The 24,989-nt window shown below is 46.9% G+C and overlaps 10 protein-coding genes across 10 annotated transcripts; 4 read left to right on the top strand and 6 right to left on the bottom strand.

Moving 5' to 3' along the window:
- Window positions 1–877: 877 nt before the first annotated feature.
- On the top strand, window positions 878–2,021 carry N7483_004388 (putative haloacid dehalogenase-like hydrolase; the record flags this gene model as incomplete). Its single annotated transcript, XM_057087825.1, has 5 exons — window positions 878–1,047; window positions 1,241–1,273; window positions 1,349–1,555; window positions 1,608–1,770; window positions 1,827–2,021. 5 exons carry the CDS (start codon window positions 878–880, stop codon window positions 2,019–2,021), a joined length of 768 nt encoding a protein of 255 aa, XP_056947654.1.
- A 176-nt stretch (window positions 2,022–2,197) lies between these two features.
- N7483_004387 (zinc knuckle domain protein) lies at window positions 2,198–4,232 on the bottom strand (the record flags this gene model as incomplete). Its single annotated transcript, XM_057087824.1, has 2 exons — window positions 2,198–3,046; window positions 3,111–4,232. 2 exons carry the CDS (start codon window positions 4,230–4,232, stop codon window positions 2,198–2,200), a joined length of 1,971 nt encoding a protein of 656 aa, XP_056947653.1.
- A 494-nt stretch (window positions 4,233–4,726) lies between these two features.
- N7483_004386 (uncharacterized protein) lies at window positions 4,727–6,430 on the bottom strand (the record flags this gene model as incomplete). The annotated part of the gene is made up of 1 exon (XM_057087823.1): window positions 4,727–6,430. The coding sequence occupies one exon, from the start codon at window positions 6,428–6,430 to the stop codon at window positions 4,727–4,729; it is 1,704 nt and encodes a 567-aa protein (XP_056947652.1).
- A 1,828-nt stretch (window positions 6,431–8,258) lies between these two features.
- N7483_004385 (ORMDL family protein) lies at window positions 8,259–9,035 on the top strand (the record flags this gene model as incomplete). The annotated part of the gene is made up of 3 exons (XM_057087822.1): window positions 8,259–8,415; window positions 8,548–8,906; window positions 8,985–9,035. 3 exons carry the CDS (start codon window positions 8,259–8,261, stop codon window positions 9,033–9,035), a joined length of 567 nt encoding a protein of 188 aa, XP_056947651.1.
- A 1,034-nt stretch (window positions 9,036–10,069) lies between these two features.
- Window positions 10,070–11,297, bottom strand: N7483_004384 (uncharacterized protein; the record flags this gene model as incomplete). The annotated part of the gene is made up of 3 exons (XM_057087821.1): window positions 10,070–10,466; window positions 10,523–11,010; window positions 11,073–11,297. 3 exons carry the CDS (start codon window positions 11,295–11,297, stop codon window positions 10,070–10,072), a joined length of 1,110 nt encoding a protein of 369 aa, XP_056947650.1.
- Window positions 11,298–11,943: 646 nt separating this feature from the next.
- On the top strand, window positions 11,944–13,736 carry N7483_004383 (uncharacterized protein; the record flags this gene model as incomplete). Its single annotated transcript, XM_057087820.1, has 2 exons — window positions 11,944–12,082; window positions 12,136–13,736. 2 exons carry the CDS (start codon window positions 11,944–11,946, stop codon window positions 13,734–13,736), a joined length of 1,740 nt encoding a protein of 579 aa, XP_056947649.1.
- Window positions 13,737–14,207: 471 nt separating this feature from the next.
- Window positions 14,208–16,165, bottom strand: N7483_004382 (calponin homology domain protein; the record flags this gene model as incomplete). The annotated part of the gene is made up of 2 exons (XM_057087819.1): window positions 14,208–15,915; window positions 15,999–16,165. 2 exons carry the CDS (start codon window positions 16,163–16,165, stop codon window positions 14,208–14,210), a joined length of 1,875 nt encoding a protein of 624 aa, XP_056947648.1.
- Window positions 16,166–16,577: 412 nt separating this feature from the next.
- N7483_004381 (uncharacterized protein) lies at window positions 16,578–17,347 on the top strand (the record flags this gene model as incomplete). Its single annotated transcript, XM_057087818.1, has 3 exons — window positions 16,578–16,644; window positions 16,731–16,847; window positions 16,953–17,347. 3 exons carry the CDS (start codon window positions 16,578–16,580, stop codon window positions 17,345–17,347), a joined length of 579 nt encoding a protein of 192 aa, XP_056947647.1.
- Window positions 17,348–18,759: 1,412 nt separating this feature from the next.
- Window positions 18,760–21,793, bottom strand: N7483_004380 (argonaute/piwi family protein; the record flags this gene model as incomplete). Its single annotated transcript, XM_057087817.1, has 4 exons — window positions 18,760–20,459; window positions 20,537–21,144; window positions 21,198–21,590; window positions 21,645–21,793. 4 exons carry the CDS (start codon window positions 21,791–21,793, stop codon window positions 18,760–18,762), a joined length of 2,850 nt encoding a protein of 949 aa, XP_056947646.1.
- A 1,339-nt stretch (window positions 21,794–23,132) lies between these two features.
- Window positions 23,133–24,653, bottom strand: wetA (developmental regulatory protein WetA; the record flags this gene model as incomplete). Its single annotated transcript, XM_057087816.1, has 1 exon — window positions 23,133–24,653. The coding sequence occupies one exon, from the start codon at window positions 24,651–24,653 to the stop codon at window positions 23,133–23,135; it is 1,521 nt and encodes a 506-aa protein (XP_056947645.1).
- Between the last annotated feature and the right edge of the window lie 336 nt (window positions 24,654–24,989).

Here is a 24,989-nt window from a genome sequence, read left to right as displayed (position 1 = left end):
AGCCCTGCCATCCTCAAATATTGACTCCCCTGTGGAATCAGCAAAAATCATATCGGAAACAAGCAATCAGCCAAATCCTTCCAGAGCTCGCGGTAGTCTATCTGTTGATAAAATCCTAATGTACGCAACCCTATTCAGCCCAAATGATAACACAGCTGAGACTCAACTATCCTAGTTTTATGCAAAACTTTTCCGCGTTCATTGGGATCTATGGGATGTTCTGCGATAAATGCCTCGACGAGCAAATGTGCAGTCGATACTGCCCGAGCTTCATCTACTGTGCGGTCATTATGATCATTGTGCAGAGCATTCGCGTTTACCGAATATTACCGGAGATTGAACGAGATATGAACATCAAATAGAGAATGTTTTCAACCTTGGAATTGAAAGTTGTTTCAATGTTTGAAATCTAAAACTCGTATAATCCAAACTTTCGTGAGGACCATCACATCGCTGTGCTTCCATAGCGACTATGGTTGTCGCGAACAATATGAGCGGCTGAGGCATCCTTGGGAGTTCAGACTGATAGAAAATTTCATTCGATAATGGCTGGTTTCAGAGTAAAGAATATAGCTATCAGAGGAAAGGCACTCGTTATCAGGTGAAGGTGTAGAGTGCCCATGAAGCGTATTGTTTGAAGTCATTCCTTGGTCCATGGCATAATTCATGGCGTCAACAGCCACAGTGCTATAGCAAGATGATCAAAATTTGTAATCGTAGCATCCAGTAGAACTTGGGGTGGGTGCAGGGATGAAACTTGCAACATGGCCTCTGTGAGAGATATCAGTGGAGAAACAGATATCGGTTCCCCGCGGAGTCGATCTTGGTTCATCACCTCGGCTCACCTCCAATTCACAACACTCCTTCAAGTTGACTCATGAAACCTCGTCTAACAGCTCTTCACCGAATACCTTTATCCACTATGGCTGGCCGCGCAGTAGATTGCCATGATATGCGCCCACGGAGATTCGCACCTCTCGACTCCACCATACAATCGGATGCACCCCCACTAAAGGGCATTGTCTTCGATGTCGATGGGACATTATGGTAAGTCCATTCTTACAGGCTATTACAATTTCATATTCTCGCCCAGTGTGTCCTGATGATATTGGAATTTACTCCCGATATCTCAGCTTCGTGGGCTTTGGAGTTCATTCCCGCTGTGGCGAGAAATGGAATGCAACTCTTGACTTTCGCGATAAGCTTCAAGCTATAGTCTACTCACTAATACTGTATATAGTCTTCCACAGCACCACATGTTCACCGAAATGAGGTAAGTCCTATACATAGAAACCATTCTGCTAGCACCGTAAATGAAAACCCAGAAAATAACTTTCATCTTGTATAGAGATGCACTAGGGATAGACCGCTCAATGGATATTCTCCATCACATTAACAGTCTCCCTGTGGAAGATCGTGCCACAGCAGTCGCAAAAATTCAGGCCGTCGAACGACGCGCCATGATAGATCAACAGCCACAACCTGGTCTTGTGCAGTTGATGGAGTACCTCCAGTCTAGAGGGTTGAAGCGCGCTCTATGCACACGGAACTTTGAGTATGTGACCTGCTAGCAAATGCTTCTTTTTGTCTATATTGACTGACCACAGGACCCCTGTCAAATACCTTCTACAAAACTGGCTTCCTGAACACTCTTTCCTACCCATCATTACTCGGGATACACCAAATGTGATTCCCAAGCCTGATCCTGCAGGTATTCTGCATATCGCTCAAGAATGGGGCTTGATGAATCGTGCAGAGAATCTGATTATGGTGGGTGATTGAATGAATCATTGTCCTTTGAGTCCAATACTAACTGCTTTGTTTAGGTTGGAGATAGTATCGACGATATGACATCAGGCCATAAGGCTGGTGCGGCGACTGTGCTAATTTTGAATGAGAAAAATATCCATTTGAAGGCACATCCGCATACAGATCTTTGTATCAGCAGATTGGATGATTTGATTAATATTCTTGAGAAGGGATTCGTTGGAGACCGATGTGAAGAGACGCACGGACATTGATCATATGTCTCTATGTATGTGACTTCAAGTTCAAGTTTCAATTTTGGTTGTCGTTGAGGGAGTATTTGCTATGTGGGCATCTGTCTACAAGATGAATAGGAGAATTGAATAAGTTTTGGAAATTTTGAATTCCTAGCAGGCGGTGTAAATACACACACAAGTACACTGGCACGAGGCTAGGTAGAAATAAATTTGAAAATGAAAAAGAAATTCATGGCCGGGTCGTTACTGGGTGACTGGCCTCGATGGGCTAATTGCCGCGTCGACCACCGCCACGAGGCCCGCCACGAGGCCCTCCACGAGGAGCCCCACGACCCCGACCACCCGGGGGTCCTCCACGACCTCCCGGCCCTCCGCGGCCATTTCCACGGCCTCGGCCAGATCCCCCAGGTCCCCCAGGTCCCTGAGCCGCTCCACGGGCTCCTCCACGGCCTCGACCCCGAGCTGGAGGGGGGGTTAGCTGCCCCACGACCTCTGCCTCGAGGGTTCCCTCGAGGAGGAGGGTTTCGGTTGCTCGCGGCCCTGAGAGGCAAGACATCATCACTACTAGACGAGTCAGAGCGGGCGTTAAAACCACCTCGTCGTCCTTGCGGTCTCCCACGACCCTCCTGGTAGTTGACTGGCCGTGGCGGCTCTGGATCGCGCTCGGTGTTGGTATTGATGATTCTGGAAGGAGAGATTCCTCGGAGCGAGATCCAAGCTGTCTCCTGAGTTTGGACGCGGTTTGGACAATCGCCGAGAATGTGACTGTTGCTCAGACAGTGAGAGCAGGAAATCGAGATTCTGAACTGGTTGGAGCCTGTCATGGTGTCAGGCTCATACATTGGTAACTGTATCCGGCGTAAACATCTACGCTCCACATGGTCGGTACGTCCGCAGATGTCGCAAGGGACTTCTCCAGCCGAGCTCCGAAGCGAGGATGTACACTCTGCTTCGGAGTGTCCTCTCTCACGGCACTTTTCGCATCGTAGCCAGACGGGACACCATAGAGCGGTATGTTCGCCCCATTGACCACAGTGAGGGCACTTGAAAGATATATGTTAATAATTTTGATACGCGCGAAGTTCTTGCAGAGGAAATTAAACTCACATCCTTGTCCGGGCATACTTCGCTCAGATGACCACGCTTCAGACATTCAAAGCAGCCGGGTGGGAGTGTACCATAATCAGCTGGGGCGACTTCTCGGAACCAGTACCAAAAGTCAACTTGTCGTTTCCGATCTTCTTCGGTAAGATCAGCCAAAACAGTCGGCGCAACGGGATATTTTTGGGCGAAACGTTGGAAGGCCTGCTCTTTGGTTTCCGTTGAGCGCTGCAGATGCGCTGAGGAGCTACCGGGAGTTCTGTTTGTGTCGCCATTTGCAATGCCATTGGCAGTAGGGCCATCGGCTGTAAGCTCATCGTGCGATTTATCCTCATTTCCATCCTCTGATTTGGTTCCGATATTCAACAAGATGGAATCGTCAGGGTCAGAATCCACAGAGTCGGAGTCAGATTCAGATTCATGATCCGGGGAGTTGGGATCAGAATTCATATTGTCAGAGTCAGAATTGACCTCTCCTTCTTCAAGGTCACTGGAGTCGTCTTGTTCCGACTGATCTTCTTCGTCTTCACTATGCTCGGATGATGCAGATTCGTCTTGAGGTTTCCAGTATGCATTGACTGCCGCGAATTGTTTTGGTTTTGTTGTTGTTGTAGCGGTGGTGGAGGGGAGAGAAGAAGAGGAAGAGGAAGCATTTTTGGAGGGTTTGATCTCGGGTTGGGAGGCAGACGTAGGCGCCAATGGCGGTGCTGATGGCGGTGCTAAATGCGGTGCTGCGTCGTCTGTCGCCTTGCGTTTACCAAGCGTAGTTCGGATCGCACTTTTCCTGCCCTGGTTCCAGCTAATGGCAGGTACTGTACTACCGGCATGGGGATTGGCAGGTTCTGCCTTCTCAGGCTCCAATTTGTCCGACTGTTCGGAATCACTTGAAGACTTTACATCTGAGCTAGAGCCTTCCACAGGGTCAACTTCAAGCGGTGTTGCACTGAAGGATGCACCGCGAGGTACTATATCTTTCATATCCTCGGCGCGGGACCGATTGCGCCGTCTTCGTTTCGCGGGTCGGGAATCACCATCGCGTGAGCTACGGGTTGATGAACGGGCTGACCGTGGTCGCTGTTGGCCAATTGAGGCGATTCGTGAGTCAGCCTCATCGCCGGTATCAGGCATGGCTGAAGTTGAGTATATATATTGAGGTCATTCTTTGAGTGCGTCGCAGCGCCGGAGCGCGAGATAATCAATTTTTTACGGTAAACGCGATGCACCAGAGATGCATTTTGATATACACGTGCCGGGTGGGGTTACCTATTTGGGTCAAATTTGAAGATATAGATCTTGGGTTTATCTGCTCTTTGCCACCTATAGGAAGATGTGACTAACTTTACTGTTAGTAATTTTGCACACACCCAGCATTTATTTGTGGTTTTTGTTCCCAATTAGGTAAGATATCTTTACTTGTAGTGAAACACTCAGGTTAGGGTGAACTGGTTGTTCAATACGAGAAAAGATTCCAAGGTGAACGGGTGAACGTTGACTATTACAGAATTCAATGCCCAGGTAAAGCTACATACTATCTATGGATGTACGCATGCAATCCAACTTATCAAAGTTTCAAGTTCAAGTTGGAAAATGAATTTTCACATGCATATAATACCACTGGCTATTTAGCCTACTCTCACTCGATTCCATAACCTCAGACAGTCAAGCATGTCAGATGATAGGTTGCCATCTCCCGCATTAGCCTGTTGAACCACGACAACCAACGCAGAGGCATAACAAAAAGCAATCTTGTTCTCCACTAACAATGTCAATTGAGGCTTCTGCATTCCTCCAAATTGACACCAAAGCATCCATCTTTCAAGAATATCAGTGATTGTCCTGGCCTGGTCCATATCAAGTATCATGAGATATAACACAGCCTGTGCTAGCTTGGACAGCGTATAATTGCCAGGCACAATCTTTTGATTAACAAGATATGTAAGACTCGCCTCAGCAATAACTTTGTTGTCAAGTCGCGGGGACTGGATAGCTTCGATTAGCCGACGTTGCTCGTACTCTTCCCGGGCTTCAATTCTCTTGAGATTATCATTGTGAAACCGGGTTGACTCCAGCATAACTCTGTTATTTCTTGCCTGTGCAGCTTGGCCTGGTGGCATTGCGTTTTCCATTCTTCGAGCCAGGGTTTCTTCATATAGGCGTTGTTGCATCTCAGCCGGGCTTTGAGTAAATTGTGGCGGCGGCGAGGCCCAAGGAGGCACATTATCTTCGCTTAGGATACCAAGAATAACCATCACACCACATGGAATTGATTTTTGTCGCGCGAAAGATGCAATATGGTCTGGAATTGCAAAGTTCCATAGTCCAGAGTCTCCATTTTGGCTCAATGCACAGGCAGTACAGGCGAACCACAAACCAAAGGTCTCATCAAGCTTAGATAAATCTTGATGCTCGCCAGTCATGATACTATCATGCTCAAAAAAAACACGCTTTACATGATCTTGCTCTATTTTGAATCGAATACTGTCATTGCTGGAAGATGTGGATTTTGCCTCGTTGATCCTTGCAAGAAGGGCATATGAGGTTGGATCTGCTGAATCAAGAGCAGTTGCCGTGGTTTGACGGCTGAAAGTCTTCAACTGTTCTGTCTCAGATGAGGGAATCTTGGATATCTCCATGCCAGATTTATCAATAATCCGCGGATGATCGTCTTTGATCAGTCCAGGCTGTTCCAATCTCATCCAGAAAGGAGGCATGCTGGCTGAGTTCCTAGAATCCCATTGCGTTCTCCATTGGACATGTAGGCTCAGCACACCATCTGAATCATCGGGAGACATAATCGTAAGAGCGATGCCTGGTATCCCTCGTGGCGGACGTAGCAGTGCAGTACCAGGAGGTGTCCATAATCCACTTGTTTTTAACATGCGCCAACCTTGAGGGTCTGGCACGGCTCCACGGTCAAGTAGAAAGGCAACCAGCTCTTCAAATTCAATATCGGCTTGTGGGATAGTTAGCTCATCTTTGAATTGGCATCGGTACAAAACTTTCCCAGTGACCAGGCGGTTCCAATGAAAGATTGACCAGCTCCCGCCTTTCAATGAGACTTGAAATCCGTTCAGCTTCCAGTAGCTAGCGTCTAGCTCGCGATCAAGTGGGCTGATAGTACATCTTGGGAGTTCTACTTCAACAATTCCTCCCATAAGACTCACGCGTGTTACGGCCGAGTCGAACAGATCATACCGTTTGAGTGTTGAACGGATCAATCGCTGGGTCCAAAGTGCGCGAAAGGACGTATATAGAATTGGGAGCACGCCCAGCACTGCGAGGGGAATACCAACGTATGTAACGACATCAGGAGCCGAGACCACCATTGCTCAAGTGCCAGTGGTTTAAGCTAGTATTGAACAGCCTTCTTACTTTGAACGCTGCCAGGTGACGACAGGCATAGTCACCACTGTTCTTATATCGCTGCCCAGGTGGACATTAAGTCAGCCTCACGCCGACCGCGTAAGAATAATCGAACTGGCGTGTTATTGGATTAGCTGGAAATCTAGCGCTGCTTCATACTGAAGTCTCATTGGTCTCCTTGGGAGTCTGAGCCCTGAAGGTATCAAGCCTGTACTGTAAATACGGTATTTCTCCGATCCGATTAGCCGGTGTTATTCTCGAACGTGTATGTTTTTGGTATTGATACATTGGGGCTTAGCTGTTCGAGCTACTGCGATGATCGAAATTGACGATCAGGAGTTCAATCTGAAAGATTGATGAGAGGTGAATTAGTCTTCGGAAAATCGTTTATCATTTTTCAGGGTTCAAATGTCCACACGGTAGATCGGACACCAGTTGCCAGTGATCATTCGTGCATTGGGGATCACTCCACTAACCATATCTTGCCTAGTAATGGATCCACTATAGTAGGCAGCAACTTGGGAAATCTTCGACTGGAAGTTCATCGTTATGCACTGCTTGTTTAGCATCAGCATGTTCTCAAGACTTAGCGTCGACTATTTTGACTCAAGCTAATAAATTCATCTCCATATGTTGTATGAAATACCTATATGTAGTCAAATCTAGGGTTCCTATCGCTGCATTGCACTTATAGCACTTGAGATCAACATCGAACCCGCTGACTGTACCATGTATATCATGATGTATGTACTAACTGCCAAGATAGGATGGTTAATAAAACTTGAATATGATGATTCTTTATGTCTACATCTATGACTTTGATGTTCTTTACGTGACATATGATCCATTGGTCCAATGTGCAATCTGTAAGGCCACCACCAATGTTGATTATGGGTCACTTGAGTTGACGAAGTGGGGATGAATGAGATAATTCTGCATTTGTATCACGAATTTTTAAGCGCCCATCGATCTTTTCGGTCTCTGGCCACCATAAATGTTCATAAATCAGCTGTTTGAATACAATTTGCTCTGTATAGTGAACTACAGTCTTGGCAGATCCCCCGGTCGTGCACGAACTGGCAAATCCTGGAGCGTTGACATCTGCCCACTCCAGTGCTCGTTATCTGTATTAGACGATAGGATAACTTGGAGCTAGCATTAATTATAATGACTCGACTCCACGATGAATTTTTCCATGTCGTGATCCGGAGTATGTTTATACCGGAAACTTGAAGAAACCAAAATTCATAGAATCATGATCATAACAGAGATCACAACAGTTCTCATATACATTGAAAAAAAGTTATAAGAATTCTCAAACAAATTCTATTGTTCCAGAAGCAAATAGGGGGGATCATTTCCAATTTTGTAGGTATAAATAGTTGTAAATAGGAGAGTGGCTTGACTATTTAATCCTTAGTTCGAAGTCCAGACTTTTTTGTAAAAAAAAAGCTCCAGGGCTGGAGTTGCGCGTTTGCACGTGTTTTCAACTTCTCTTTGGATTTTCCCTTCTCTTCTTCCTTTATACCCTCAAGAACCAAAAAAAGTACCACCATCAAAATCAAAACATTTGATTGTGGCTATTAGTATCAAGAGTGCTTGAAGCATAAAAAGAGAAACTGCCCCGTGACCCCCGAAAGCCGATCCGCCTTTCTCCAGTTTTGGGCCGTGTGTGCCACTTCCATCCCCACGCTCCTTTTTCCCACTCACCACCTTCTCGCCGTCACGCTGGCTACCGATACCTCTAAATCCTCCCTGTTGGTCCCTCGTTCCATCTCATTCTCCCCCGAGATGGACGGGCCACAGCGGTTATCGCCCAATACCCAGAAGCAGGGCCGTCGCCGACGTTCCAGCAGTCTCATCTACCAAGAGCCTCCCGAGTCCATCGAGCACACCAGCGATCAAGCTGCTTTACCGAATCTCAATGCCAACTGGGTCAATGCTAAGGGTGAGTGGTAGCGGCGCAAGTTTCCTCTTGCTCCTCCGACCGTCCCGCTCCGGACACGGTGGACAAGTTGACGGTTTTTTGGGGAAATATTGAACACAAAATACTGACATGAATCTCTGTCGCGTTAAATAGGCGCCTGGACTATCCATTTCGTTTGCATTGCCGCTCTCAAAATATTCTATGATATTATTCCCGGCGTCTCACAGGAGACCTCATGGACCCTGACCAACATCAGCTACATGTTTGGTTCCTTCCTCATGTTTCACTGGGTGCGGGGCATCCCATTCGAGTTCAATGCCGGCGCCTACGATAACTTGAACATGTGGGAGCAAATCGACAATGGCGACCAGTACACTCCTACTAAGAAGTTCCTGCTCTGCGTTCCGATTGTGCTCTTCCTCCTAAGCACCCACTATACCCACTACGACCTGACATACTTCACCATCAACGTTCTGGCGACGCTTGGTGTGGTTATTCCGAAACTGCCTTTCGTATGTCCATGCCCGGTTTTGAAACGTTCGGAGATAGAGAAGAACCATGAGAACCTGTTGCTAACATGTATTTTCCAGTCGCATCGTTTGCGAATAGGCTTATTCTCCGATTTACCAGACGAGTCATAAGGCTCCCTTATTTCTTTCCCTTTCTTTTGCTACATTGGCGTCTCTCGGCCTTCGAAGCTCACTCCTTGTCTTTCCTTCGCCTTTCTCCTCCTCCGTTCCCCCTCCTACTCTGCCTCCCCTTTTCACAATAAAGAGTTCCTTGCATTGCGTTGATTCGCGGACTTCGATCCGTTGTTGGCTCCTGGCAAATTTCTTCTTTCTTTTGGCAAATATGAGACGCAGCCGTGGGCTCGGCCCCCTTTAGTTCCAGCCTGTCCTTTGTCTAGATGTCCAGTTTTAGAGCCCTGCATATCTTATATTCTGCACCTTGCTTTTCCACTCCTTAGTACTCATAACACTTTGTTCTACTTCAATAATTAGTACGTCGTACATATGCATAACTGTGAAATCCCCGCAATTAAGAATGGGCCCTGGAGACTCGGAGCTCTGTCCTCAAGCTAGACACGCCGTAATGCAGGGCATTTTCTTGGCTGGGCCCATGCGGGGACACATTGCATCATCGCCTTGTATATAACATCCGACCTATGAGCGTGTAAGACAACGCATGAAGAAGAAAAATATGATAAATTTAATAAGACTGTAGGCTCAACATTAAGATAGAAATTTCCGGCTTTTTAAAGAAGGCTGCTGAGCTATATAGCTGTTGGAAGCGCCGATATACCCCACTTCTAATTACTATATGCCCAATATTGACATGGATGATGACGACCTTCTGCCCATCCTCTGGATTGAGTGGCTTCAAATGTTTCCTAGATATCATATCCTACACAAACATTGAAAGACACATGTGCATACCAGTGCCAATAGTTTCAACATGGCGAGAGTGATAAAGGCGGTGAAATCTCCAAGTATACGTAAGTATCCCATCCTTGCCCTATATTACACGGACACCTCTGCCAATTTGGGATGTATTTCTAAACCAGATTTTGAACACAAGCTGTTATTTCCATTCAACTTCCGAAATTCGAATGACCAAAGATCTTCTTTGATATCGAAAAATGCACTAGTACTAGCTGAAAAACCTAGTAGTAGTTTCACTTCTGAAATAAACAACCCATAGGGTCCTCCTCAAACCACGCCTTATTCTTGGTCCAAGCCTGTACGACCAAATTCCTACCTATTTCCACGACACCTTGAACTTGAGCCTCACTACCCCATCCAGAAACTCTGCTTCCCCAGCAAATGAGGTGAACTCCAATATGAATGGCAGTCCGGAATGCCATCTCATCACTCAAAGGTCCATATCCCTTCAAGAATCCCTCAATAATCCATAGCCCATGTTCAACCCCTTTGAAAAGCTTGGTCTCATACAATTCCGCAATCATTTGTCCTAGATCTGAGGATCGATGACCAATGTGTGTCAGTTCCCAGTCAATAGCGAAGATCTTAGTTTCGGTTTGTTCGACTTGAGGATTGCTTGAGATGAGGACACTGGCGGTGATATTAGTATACTAGAGATATATTAAGTGAGTGTCCTTGTAACTTACTTCCCAGTCCAGAAATCACCATGGAGAAGTCCATTAGTATCATCGATAACATCATTCTTCGATTCTGTTGTCGCGAGGTCTCGAACCTGCTCAAAGATACCGCGGTTCTCTTCTAGAATCCCAGGAAAGTTGTCGATTGTATCCAGCAGTAGACCATAGTTCACATAAAACTTCACTTGTTTCATGGAGATGTTTTTGGCGATAATGTCAATAGTCTTCTTTTGTTCAGCCTTAGCACCCCATTCATGAAACGATCGTAGCCACAACCCTAGCGATTGCCCTATCGAACGCGAATAAGACTCTGATACATTGCTGGTGATTTTCTCCAGAAGGAAGGCTTTCAAATCAACTGAGTCTAGAAGATCCTCATGTATTTGCGTGTTTGTTTCAGCATTGAAATGAAGAATGCGAGGCGTAGTGACTGTAATATTCTCCTGAGAATATGGAACAAGATCACCAAGTGCTGCCAAAATGACTTCTTCGAAGTACTAGTCGAGGTTAGGATTGGAATGTCTTGAACTTGAGATCAAAAAGGAATTGAAATACTAACAGATCGTTGGGTATCGAGCATGAAATTAGGATTCGATGCAACATAGTCTTTGCTGTGCTTGATGATAATGGAGTCATGGCTCCCAGAGAGAGTGCCTCGGTATATGAAGTTGGCGGTGCCACCAGATAGACGAGTGAGGGAGGAGCATGCATAAGGGGTTGATTCAAGTTGCTGGGCAATCAAGTCCCGTACTGCGTCTTTGTCGTTTAAGTTTGTAGTGTCCATGATGCCAGAGCATAGAACGAAGTGGCGAAGGAGTCTTAAGAGTTCGCTGTGTTGGTTGATTTTTCGATGATATCTCACACTACACTAGTGATATTTGACTTCTTATACTTGGCAGAATGGATACATTACCCAGTTAACGCCAAGCCAATTCCTTATACGAGTAAGCAGGCTCAAATGCTCGTATTATCATGACTCATAACCATTGCGGGGCAAACTATACATGACACATTCAGGGTAAGTTTGGGTTGGGAAACCATGAAAATGGATATAACTTCTAGTCTCTTGAGTCATCTCAAAAATAAGCTTAAATTATTCATATTTGAATTCTCTAATTCAAAGAAATAACTTTAGGACATGAAATCTCAGTTTCTTTGTTCACCTTTCAAGGCCGAGTAGGTATGGAGTACATGATGTACCTATCAAACTTGAACAAAGAACTTGGGTCAACCTTGTATCAACAAACATTTGAATTGCTTCGAGAATGAATTTCTGTCAATGTACATCAACCTCTAGAGCAACATCTAGAAATCTTCATGATCTTCTTACTGCCTTTTAGAATTGATCAACATCTCCACTTGGGCATAGATCCCCACATTCTGACTAAGTTCTTATCGATAAGAGCGCGTCTCCGCGCGAATTCGCGACGATGGATTCGATGGATTTGGACAGTTCGCAAGAATATTTGGATGCCATGGCTCCCCCAACTGGCATGGAATACCGCAAACCTGCGGTATTGCCAAACGAGCTATTTACACATGCCGGAATCTTCTTTGAAGAAAAACTTTGTTCGCAACCCACTTTGTCATTTAGCCATTATGATCTCCGCTAACCCCTACAGATACAACAGGATTGTCTCTCTTATTGAATACCCTCGCCTCGGGCACCTACGCCTCCAACAAAGCCATCATACCCGTCCCACAGCATATTGCTCTGTGTGTCACTTTTCTCGTCCATCCATCCACTACCACCCGTGCCAGAGTCGCCGAAGAACAAAATGCGTCGAACCTGGCACTGCGCCTATTGCGACTACTCGCCACTTTAGTCAATCCTGAGGATTGCAGGTTGGGTGACGCATTTAAATTCGCGGAAAGAGCGTCCCGATCTGGTCGTCTACACGAAACGAATGATCATGAGGGTGGCCGCCCAACTGATAAACCGCTAGGTCTGCCGATGGGTACAGACGACTCACTATGGTCTCGAGCAGAGGACTTCTGGCATGCTGTTGGATGGGCATTCAATTGCTCAGTACTTTACCCTGAGCGATGGGAACGATGGCAGATCTGGTTGCAGTATATGTGTGATATCATGCAGGATGACTGGACAGCACGAGTGGAGAAATGTGATAAGAGAAAGGAGGCAAGAAATAATGAGACGGAAAGCAATGGACAAGAGAATACAAGAGATAAAAAGAATAAGTGTGAAAAGGAGGATCTGGATATCTTCTGTGAAAGCTTGATTTTCCAGTTCATTGCTTCGGGTTCTCTCTCCGGACGAAATCGCAGAGTTCTCCGGGCTATCTTTGCAGATGGGGGTGTCAAGTCCGTCAATGAATTTGGACAGGTGTTCAAGAACGAGCTCAAGTCCTCGCGCACGCCGGAACAGGCCAAGAAAAGAGATCGAGAGGTCAATATTGAAATGGAAGAGTACGGTGACTACCTAGCTCAAGATGAGTCGGACGAGGAACTGAACGGGGTTAATGATTCGGCTTCGAATCGTGACTCCAGCTCCAAACCTCGAAAGTCAAAACGTACGAGACGAGGGACCAGATCCGCCGGGAAGGGAACTACTTCGCAACCTACAAATGAAGAGACATCTTTACCGCACAGTGAAGTAGGACTTGCGCCAATGGGTGGTTTAGGTGCTCTGAAACTGCGCAAACAGCTCCTCGCCATTCTGTCCAATGTCTCTGAACGACTTCCTTACCAGTTCATGCAGTGGTATGACCTCTACGACCTGTTCGTGGAGAACATCAGCCAGCTCTCCCTCCCAATCTTCCAGGCTATAGTTAGCCCAGCCATTCTTCCAGTTCTATCAGCAGCCGCGCAGACAACGCTTTGCGAAAAGTTACTCTTCCTATTACGGGAGAGTTCTGCACGGAGCTCAGATGAAGAGTTTCTCACTCAGTCGAAATTGGAAGAATGTTTTCTTCCCTACGCGGCAGCTTCAAATACTGCTGTTAATCATATCAAGATTTCAATACTTCTGGAATCAGTCATTATGCTTTTGGCTTCTAGTGAGCTGATTGTCATGAGACCCTCTTTCAAAGAAGCCGTTGTATCTGGTATCAACCATCGAGCAGATCGGGCACAGGATGAGTTCCGGCGCAACCAGGCTAGTCGAGATAATGAACCGCTTGAATGGTGTTGGTTGGTCGAAAGTGGGGAGAGATTGATGTATCTTGTTGAGATTTTGAGTCTGAATGAGCCAAATTCAAGTTGATACGGTGTTTGGCTCTATAGGATCATTTTATGACGATATGACTGTTTATATGCCTACTAGTACATTGCCACTGAACATATTATTCCTTCTCAAGACAGACTTCAGTCGTATTGAACGTTGAAAGCTTAGTTAAAGGCCTGCCAGCGCTGAAAAAAAGAGAACTGAATGAACATCATTCAAGTTCATATTCAAGTATGAGCATAATTATCTACAACCTCAAGTTGAATTGTGGTTTAGGTTACTCCACAATACAAACAAGGAAATCAGAAAAGGCCGTGGCTTCAAGTTCTGAGAATGATAAGCGAAATGAATCGCCCGAATCGCCAGTGCAAATAGGAGATGAAACAAAAAAAGAATTGGGGAAATCATATTGCCTGAAGCATAGAAAATGGAGTGTCGAAGATAATGAGAAGAAAAATAAGAAAAATAAGAAAAAGGATTCACTGGGTCAATACTTTCAGGGATATGGATCTATGGGGGAGGTCGAGGCCCAATAATCTGGCGTCTTGCACCTCCAACACCCAACCCTACGCCTCCACGGTTCTGGTTGTCTCCGCCCATGTAGCCATACTGATGAACATCCCAGGTCTGGCCAGGGCCTGAGCCATGCGTGCTGTCTCGCATGCCGCTATCAACGGCTGCTTGGGTCTGTTTCTGGTTCTCTTCCCACTCACGTTGACGCTCGCGCTCACGCTCCATCTCGCGTTCCAGTAAGGACTTTGAAGCCCAGCCTCCAGCGTGAGTCTTCTGCTGTGAGGCGTAACGGCGGCTGTTTTCTGCATCTATCTCTGCTGTTGAGCTGTAATCCTGAGTGCGGTGCGCAGTAGCAGGCGGTGCTGCAGGGGCAGGATTCGAGTTCAAGAAACGATCAGTGCGGCCTTGACCTCGGTTGGCGGAGTAGGCTACTGGATCCGGCAGAGGACGAGGAGCAGGAGGTAGTTCTCTAGCGGGTAGGGCTGGCGCTTTCTGTTGAGAGGGCACAGGCTCAGGGAGAGGTCGTGGAGGGGGAGGAGGAGCCTGTTCCTCGAAGTCATCTGGATGCTCATCGGCTGCTGGCATATCCTGATTCTTCTGCCATTCGCCGCGAAGGAGTCGTCGTTCCTGTTCAAGGGAAGAGAGACTATAGCTTGGCTTTGGAGGTACGGGAACAGGGCGTTGGCGGCTTCCACTAGCAGGCTGAGAGTCCACATCATTCTCTGGTACCTTTCGCTCATTCTCATAATTGCGCTCGCGTTCTTTAGCCAACTGTAGCTCACGCTCAAGTTCCTTGATGCGACGACTCTCAGAAGTCTCAGTGCTGGCAGTAGCTCCAGCTCCGACACTCTGGCCGGCCTGGTACTGGCTTAGAAATTGACCGTTGAGACGAGAGTCGTTCGCGCTCTTTCGGCGCTGTCGCTCTTGGTCGAGGCGCTCCTCGGTTGCCTTTTCCTCCGCAAGTCGGCGTTGCTCTTCCTCTTGCCATTGGCGCTTCTCATCATCCCATCGCCGTTTCTCATTTTCAATATCGAGGCGCTCCTTCTCTCTCAACCGATCGGTCTCTTCCTTCCATCGTCGCTGCTCTTCGGCTTTGGCACGAGCTTCCTGCTCTTCAGCCTCACGCTGGTGTACTCGCTCAGCCTCTCTCTCCTGTTCCATCCTGCGCTTCTCCTTCTCTGCCAGGTTAGGCACAGCCGGGCCTGGTGTCGTAATTTGTCTCCGAGCGCCAAATGCAATGCCCTGGTTTCCTTGGCTTGCACCGCCCATGTAACCGTACTGGTGAATGTTCCACGCTGGTGATGTCTTTGACACATCATCCTTTTTACTCCATGAGCTAAAGGACCCAGGGGCTGCATCACTAGCATTGCTCGAGGCACGACCGCTGCGCGTGTAGGATCCTGGAGTTGAAGACCCCGTCGCGTTAGGGCTTACCACTACGCGCTTACTTTGTGGACCGACAGTACGCGAAAATGTACTCGGCTGTAGGGCATTCGCTCTCCGGCTAAGTGCAGCCAGACATTGTAGAACCTGCGCAGGATCCTTGGCTTCGTAGAGATCGACCGTGAGGAAAACGTCGTGCGGAGGAAGACTGATTGGTGCCATTTGACATGCGCGCAAGAAATGCGAGATATTCTCCATCTGAACGAATGGCATTGGCGACTGCTTATACTTCACTCCGGGGGATACGGCCAGATTGACCAGTCTAGTAGACAAGGGGTTGTTAGTTCGGGTTTCAACCGCATATATGCATATAGATGACGCGATAACGCCGCAATTAAGACTCACTTGCACAAAGCTACACCATCCTTCAGTCCTTCCAGTAGATCAGACGCTGGGAGTTTCTCGCGCAAAACATCCTCTATCCATTCGCGCACCTCCGCGGCTGCCTGCGGGGTATACCGGGATAGGCGCATGTTGCGCAAATCTTTATCCAAGGAAGTGACCGAAGCCATGATGAATGTTGAGCTATTAGCTTCCGATCCAGACCAGTCAATATGCCACGCTGGTGTTGTAGGTGTTGAAAGAGTATCCCTTTACTCGTGTGCCTAATCAGCCCAGTGGAGACTTGGGTATCAGACGATGCGAAATTCGAAAAAAAAGCAATTTAAGGAGAAAAATTGAAAGCCCAAAGGATGACACAGCGCGTGCGAGCGCAGTAAACAAAATCTCCTTGAATGATCTTGGGTGAGATGTAAAAGGGAAGAGGAAGTTAGGGTGGAAGGTGGAATGGAATGCCTGGGGCTGTGTTTATTGGACTCCGCCGATGACGTTCCTAACGTTCCTAACGTTCTGGCTCAATTGGCCCGTAACTTTTTTTCTCCACGCTTCAATTCCTTCTCGACTATCCACTCTTGTATAACAACAATGGTTAATAGTCTTTGGTTTAAGTGGAAGAGCCTTCGGCTACCCTGGCGGAAATCCTACTTGGTCGGTGAGTTTCTTCGTCCCTCGTCGGCGCTTTATCCATGCTTTCGAGTCTGCATATCTAACGCCAACGCCGCCACCTATTACTATTAGGCCAGGACCTTGCCGGGAACACATTTTGGGAATTCAAAGATCAATTGAACGCCGGTCGATATCGACGTATCGTCAAGTTCGATCCGAAGACACACTACGGAGATGTCCAGGTTACTCGTAAGTTTGATTATACCTGGGGGATCATGATGTTCAAGCCTACAGCAATGTATTGCAGAGATATTACACCGTGTCGCAATTACTGACTATTATTTTCTTTCTTAGCACAATGGCACCAGTGGCTTCGATACGTCCGTCCGAATGCGCCAACCATCGAAGAACAGCGACAAGATCTGGTTCGACAGGCGCAAATGAAAGAACTCGCTCGATTAGCCGACGAACGCTGGGCCAGTAAACCCTCATTCCTCGACAAACCGACGACACAACAGCAGACTCCTGGTATTGCGCCAGGTTCTACTACTGCTGCTGCTAATATCACCTCTGAACCAACCACCACTACAGCAGATGCTCCTTCGTCCCCTGCCTCGGCACCAGAGCCCGAGCCTACCAGCCCACCCCCAAAGACTCAAAAGGAAAAAAACCCATGGGCAAAGGCAGATAAAAAGGGCCCTGGTGAATCCTGGCAGCCCGAGGCCTGGTCTCCTTCCTCGCAGCGATGAATTGAGCTACCCAGACAGCTACACCTATAAGCCTCGTCATTTGGCTAAAGAAAAGAGGGATGTATGACTGTGTGTAGAGGCCTGGGGGGACTTTATAAGATGCCAACAACCATGATCCCAGAGTGATATCTCGATTCTCGACACCGGCTTGCCCCTTCCAGATCAACATGCCTCGAAGTTTTATAATCACAGGGAGTTCTCCTCTCTGCAACCCTACCCACTTCAAGTTATATCCAAGTGGATCCTGAATGCGCTCAATGCATGGCCCTTTCCAAGCTACCTTACAGCCAATCCGTCAAAGCTGGGCTTCTGTACACTAGTTCTCTTTTCCTTGTTTCATATTCTAGATTCAGGCTAAGGCAGATCAGATTTGTTAATAAAATTCTACAACCTAGGATAATATTCAACTATATGACAATTGTCACTCAATTAAACTCAAGCATAGCGACTTGTAGATTCAGACCTCTTTTACTACTTGGGTATTGGAGGATTTTTGTTGAACGCCTGCTAAACACTATTCAACTTCTCCAGCTGACATATTCAATTTGACAGTTAGTCAAGCAGCCCATCGATACTTCTATGCAAATGTTTTTTCCTCCTTGTCCGAGTCCAACTTGAACTGTATAGCGGCTAGCCTACCAATTTAGATACTTACATACAGGAGTAGATAACATTCACCTACGGATACGACTAACAGCCCAGCTGCTTTGGTGCATACACCTCCGAGAGTCTGCATGTATGGATGCTAGCAAGTTGAATCTGATTCCAAGGTTGGGATATAGGGTGTCTATTTAACAGACCTTCCAAGGTTCAAAAATCTTCCTATGTGGCCAACATTGGACGTGGATAATCTCCTAATTCCGTTCAAGTTGCTATACCGCCACGAAAAGCGCGGTGCTATGACTTGTCTACTACTACTGGTTACTAGTAAATAGCTTAAGTGGTTGGGTCTAGCTTACGAGTCTTGAATCCACATCTTCTGGCCCAAATGGGCACTACAATTTGTATTTCAACGCTTAACTAACACTATCCTGATGCCTGATGCAGAACAAGGAAAAAATCATGATGAAGCAAAATCAAAGAAGGGAAACCAAAGAAGCATCTCCTTTTTTTTTGAAGCATTTGTGTTTTTTGTTTTTTTTTTTTGGTCTTCGTCGGTCTTTTCCCGTTTTTTTTCGCTTTCTTTTTTTTGTCGGATTCCATCGATGGTGGACTTCCAAATATCAACAAATCCAATCAGTGCTATAGATGTCATCTATGCCAAAACGAACCAAGATCCAGGGGTATCACGTCAAGAAAAAGCAAAAGAAGAGTAAAAAAAGACAGTGTAGAAGAGAAATGGCAGTCTAAAACAGAAAGGAAAGGAGCAGGTCAAAGAATCAATGTACACAGAATCAAATTTCAAGAAGAAATCAGATATAGCACATGTAGTTGGTAATGCCGCCGTTCTGGGTTACTTTCCTCGGCTCAGGAAACGGAATTTGGTCTCGTTCCTGTCCCATCTCAATCGCTTCATTGAAACAAGCCTTTGCCCAACGGCGTGCACGATCGCAGAATCGATCGGCAAGGAAAGCCGGAGTGCTGTAGGAGACTGAGCGAGTACAACGACCCATCATATAGCAGACGCCATGAGTCAAGTCCTGGAGAGCATCGGCGGGCTTTCCTTCTGGGTTCGCAGCCTTATTCGTGAAAATCTCATCATACATCACCACGTAGTGAGCAGGACGCGCAGAACCCATGATGGCCGATTGGGCTTGAAGATAGAAATCCCAGAGCACAGCACGAGTCACTCCACGGTCAACCACCATTCCAGGTTGAGGATTAGCGTTCCTGTCCAAGTCGTTGGACTTGGTCGGGAAAAATCGAACATGATGACGCTTGGTAACGATGATGAAGGTCACATTTGGCCCCTTGCGCGCTTGATAAACGCGTCTAAACATCGTCTTGATCTGTGCCACCTCGTCATCCATGACCGTTTTGTATTGGCCTTCACTCACACCGTCACGGTAGATGATAATGTTTTCAGGAAACACCTTGTTCAAGTTTTTCCAACGCATGATACAACCTTCAAGCATTGACCCCAAGTCCGTAATCATTTCCTTGCGTTCCTTTTGCGCTCGAGTGTCTCCTGGCCATTGACCCAGCCGTCCGTCTGTGCTTGCAACAATCGCAGCAATACTTGGAAAGAATTTTGGATCCGCCCCAGTTGGGTGGGTCACGTCGAGGCCAACGATCATGGTCTTTGCCTTTTGTAGCAGCTTACAGGCGTTGGTATCAAATGACTGACAGACACCGCCAAGTTTGAGGTTGACCTTCATGGCATTGTTCGCCATGTACTGCTTATCACCGCCGATGAATTTCTCAATCTTAGCGCAGTGAGTCAGGATTCCAAATCGAACATCTCCTTGCCACTTGACGTGATTGAAGACCTTCTCCTCATTGTCAAACATGAGAGTAAGCATGAAAAGATACTTGGGCTTCTTTGTCTCTGGGTCAATGGTAGATTGGAAGGCATTCGCAATCACGCTACGGTAGTTGCTTGAAGTGTAGACGAGAACTCTGATCACCTCTGGCTGACGCCACGAAATTCCCAAGCCTGCAAGTGTCCCAATGAATTCGTTGATCGAACGCTCTGGCTGTGATCCGGCTTTCCAGTGGTCTGCGACGTGGGGCCACTTATTACCGTTTGCGAAAACAAAAACCCCCCAAGGGTTATATTGTGGTGGTTGCGTAAACTTGAAATCTCTCAAATTCCAGCTTCCATTAGTAGGCCTGACACTCTTGTTGCCGCCATACCTCAAGGTGGGAGGGTTAAGCATTCGGGCAGGAACACCAATCATTTGCTTGCTAATGTCAAGGTTTACCTCACGGACCAATTGGTTCTCAATGCCCATGACCTTGAGACCGTCCCTAATGATCGATACGAAATTGTCTGGAGGGCGCCGACAACTGAACTTAATCATGGCCTGACGCTGGCTAGTGCAGAGCTCTCCGTTGAAAATCTGGCCTATAGGAACACGACAGACTTCCTGGGGCACGTACCGGGGTTTTTGCTTAGTGCCCAGGTTGAGAACTGGCCTTCTTCCTAGATTTGACGCAAATTTTGGGTACTCTATTAAAGGATGTTAGTGAATGTGACTTATATCAAAACTAATGAGCGAGAGCAGATAATTGAAGTCAAATACTTACTGCGTTGGAAGTATTCATGGACAGTTGTGTACTTTCCAGTCTTTCCAGTCTTGTCATCCTTGTCTGCTTCCCAGAACTCAACATTTTTGGGATGCGAGGCAACACGTGCGACATTGGGTTTATTAGGACCTTCACCATCACTCGGTGTTGCAACTCCCCAGATGTATTTCTTTTGCCGTAGTCTCTGGTGTTTCGGGGTAAGTGGATCATATTCGGGAAGATGCATCAATTCGACAGCGAGACCCTTAACAAATCGATTATATCCTTCACGGTCCTCGCCATGCGTGTTGACATACTCGTCGGTCAGTTTGGTCATTTCTCCTCCGCGAATAAAGGTGCCGTGATTCACATTCAAATTCAGCAGCAGCCGGTCAGCACCGAGTCGAACACTAGAGAAGAACCCACGAAGGACTTCAAGACCACCTCCCAGATCGGCGTATTGCTTTCGGTCATCGATCCAGAAGAACTTTTGACGGCCCTTACCGGTTGTAACGATGCCGGTGTCATTTTGAGGACAGCGGGTCAAAACAATATTGAGGATCCTTGTAGCAACCATCTCCCCTTCAAAGGGAATAGCTGCGAAGGGTTGCCAAGCTCCTTTAGGAGTTCTGCCGGTGTGAAGGTTCCATTTCTGCCGAACTTGATTTTGTGTTCATTGAACTTGCCTGGGCTGGGGCCGTGGATCTTGATGGTCATTCCTCTCTCCCAATCCTCGAGTGGGCCAAGCGTGACGAGCTCATTAACCATATCCGATGTGCCATGAAGAGCTTTCACGGCTCTGGTCAGAAGAATCTCCTGGAAAACCTCTCTCTTGAGTCGTGGCAGCTTGGGCTCTGGGTCCATCTTGACCGTGTAGCAATGAAAAGCCTTCTGCGGGTCTTTGAAGCCCAATTCAAAAAAGTTCGCCCGAAGAAGGGTTGACCTTCCAGTGGTTGCATAGTTTGGGCGCCGAATTACCCCAGCCTCACCAGTGTAGTTGAGGTTCTTTTTGATACAGTTATCCTCAAACTTACGGAGCTCGGCATTCTCAGCAGGTGGATCTTTTGTGAGGACTCTATCAAAAAATTTAGTAATGTGTTCGTTGGATCATCGGGGCTGGTAGACTTACTCAGATGTTTCAGCCTTAGCTGAAAACCCCCCTCCACGAGAGCCACCGCGACCACCACGATAATCGCCGCGAGGATGGGAAGAACCACGAATTGGTAAGTCCCCTCGGAAACTTCCACCTCCTCTGCCACGACCTCCTTGATGAGACATTGTGTCTCAGCTGGAAAGAAAATGACAGGGAAACGGATGTTTAGGAGTAGTTTGGTAAGAAAAAAGAAGGGTAAAGTGGAAAAAGGGGAGACTCGGAGTTGCGGATGGAGATGGATGATAGGAAGATGAATGGTGCATAGAATGAGGTCTTCAAGACCCAATGCACAAGGGAAAAGAGCAGGAGGAAGGTCGAGATGAAGAGGGTCGAGATGTATCAATGGGTTGATGGTGAAAGTGTCTTATGAGATTTCAATAGAAAGAAAAAGATCTAGAGTCTGTTAGTGTCAAGTCATAGTGTCAATGTGCATGGGATTAAGCAAGGCATGCATGTATAGAAGGAAGACACGCACGTAAAGGATATTGAGTATCCAATTGCAAAAAAACGATTGGGATGCTCAAATGTCGAGGGAGAGGGTTCAAAAGATCAAGATTTTCAAGATTGACACAGAGTGTGGGGAAGAAGAAAGAAAGAAAAAGAGAAGCAAAGTAGAAATCGACGAATAAATAGTCAAGATATCGCACAATTGTATTGCGCAAGAATATCGCACAATCGTATCGCACAGCAGGCAAATAAGTTGGGATTGAAGATATACTCACCAGGATGCTAGGGAACTGAATGAGCTGAAGAGAATGAGAATGTAAAGATCAGAATGAAGGTATTGATATTGAAATAAGTGCAGAGGTGAAAGCTTTGGGGGTGTTCAGTAAAGAAAGAATAGCAGAAATTGGAGTATTCAAGTGAGTGGAAATGATAGAAGCTGTGATAGAAAAGAGAATGACAAAGATAGCTGCAGTGGTAGCAAAGAGATTGACGAATATAAGCGAGGAAAGATCATTCACAGCGATGCACAAGCATACCTGGAACAGTATGTGTCGTTATCAGAAAGATATTGGCACGGAGAAGGAAGAAAGAGAAATTGAAATTGGAAGAAATTTCTTTAAATAGTAAGAAATTCCGCCTATTGCATCAACTCAGTCAAGGATCCAAGAGGAGAGTAGTATATAATCAGAATGAGTGAACTGCAAGCCCACCAGAAAGACTCACCATATCCATTTCCATGCAACTTGCACAGTAGGTCAGAGTTACTGATTTCGGATTTGAACCAAGTCCACAGGAAATATGGTATAAGTAGACATGGATATATTGTCTAGATATTAAAAATACATCTAACATTTTGGAGTATAACCCAGAGCCCAACAAAAAAGCTGATCACAACACCAGAAACAACCATGGAAGCATAGAAATCAAATGATATCAACCCAGAACACCGGCTTCGAAGTACATCAAGAAAAAGACAGAGGCAGGAAGTGGAAAATAAAACATAGAACAGGATTTGTTTCAGCAGAAGACAGCCTCGAGAGCCTCGACATCACCACCTGCATTACGGACAGCCATAAGAGCAGCTTCACTCAACTTACGGCGCTTATCACGAGCCTCTTGTTCCCGACGGGCCTTTGTCTTGGAGCTTCCAGAGGGCGCAACACCAGTGAGGATTTTTTGGCTGTCATGGGCAGTGAAGTTGACAAATGATACATTTGCAGCTTTGTTAGCCCCTCGGGGACTTGTGGACTTGACCGGTTTAGGGCCATTCATACTCTGCCCTGAGAGCTTGCGACTGTGCGTGCGGCGGTGGCTGGCTTTCTTTGGTGATGAGCCAGTCTTGGGAGATAATGATGGGGAGTGGGAAGTGTGAACTTGAGGGGCGGTGGCAGGTGCCATGAATGTATGAGAGTTGGTGGGGATCATGTTGTTGGAGAAGGAAGATTCGGCCGACATATCAAATGACGGATCCATTTTAATCATCAGTCCGCCTTGCATCATATCATTTTGGGATGCAACACCTTGCATTGAGCGCTGATGGGCCGGAGATGTCATTGTTTGGTAAGAGTTCTGCTGTTGTACGACTCGGGAAGGCATGGGCGATGACCACCAGGCCTGATCATGTGCTTGTAGATCGGGAGTGAAGGAGAGGGAAGAGGTGCCAAGAGCATCAGACTGCCATGAGGAGATAGACTGGGGATCTGAGGAGTGTGATGAGGAGAAGATATCATCTGCAGATGGAGGGCTTGAGTCGGTCAATCCAGAGGAGCTTGGGTGACTCATATATTGTTGTTGGTGTCGTGCAAGTGCACCAACAGAAGGTGAAGGCATAGAAACAGCAGGCGATTGTTGAAAGAACTGAGTGGGCATCTCAGTTGAGTCTCTGTGGTGGCTCATAGTGTCTGTATGAAGGTTCTCATGTTGAACCAGAACATCCGAAGGTGGGGGCGACAAAGGAAGATGGCCATCTGAGCCGGTCAGAGTAAAGCTCTGGATCCGTTGGGCCCAGGCCTCTGGGTATGCCATTCTTCCTTTAACAAGATTGGAAGAGCGTAACAAACTGGGGGAGAAGCTTTGCTTGCGCAGCAATGCGCGACGCTCATTCGGGTCGCGATGGCGGATAGACTTGGGAGTGACGATCGCACTCTTAGTAACTTTGCGGCGGGGAGTAGCCGGCGGGGTAGATGGGGAAGTTGAGGAATTGCCGTTTGTTGCTGCAGGGCCGGAAGAAACCTCGAAATTATTATTCAGACCAAAGTCTGAGATTGCAGAGGGGTGAATGGTGTCTTGAAAAGCGAACTGAGCCCCGTCGTCCTGCAGGGACCACTCTTTAGTCCAGGGTTGCGGTGATTGATGGCGCTTCAAAGTGGATCCAGTGGGGGAATGATCGCCACAGTCGCTCGATAGCGAGTCAAGCGGGAAGAGCTGATCAAAGTCACCCGAGAAGGAGTCTTTGTTGCCATCGGGGCCCGAGGGATCCACATCAACGTATTGGTTGAAGATGTCATTGAACGAATGGTCAAATGGCTGAGCGAACATCTTGACGGCTTTGTATCCGTTTGCGGCGAAGTAAGGATAGATTTGCAATATGAACACCCGGGGAGGAACAAAGGATGTGATTGGTAACCCAGAACCAACAGGGTTCGAGGAGGTTACTTAGGGCTTAACGAGATCAGTTGAAAAAGATCAAGTTGATGCTGATGTAGATGTAAATAATGCAAAAAAATGAATGCAAATGATGCAAAATCAAGTCAATGCAAATGATGCAAAAGTGTGGGGGAAGAAAAGGGAAGTGTTTGATAACAAGACAATCAGTGTAAACACTTGAAGAGTATGCATTGAAAGCAAATGAAACAAACAGCTCTCGCCGACTAT

This window comes from Penicillium malachiteum, assembly GCF_028827825.1.
Source record: "Penicillium malachiteum strain IBT 17515 chromosome Unknown utg000002l:1.0-8849297.0:1.0-8852440.0, whole genome shotgun sequence".
In the NCBI taxonomy this organism is placed as follows: domain Eukaryota; kingdom Fungi; phylum Ascomycota; class Eurotiomycetes; order Eurotiales; family Aspergillaceae; genus Penicillium; species Penicillium malachiteum.
This window is presented reverse-complemented; position numbering and strand designations above follow the sequence as displayed.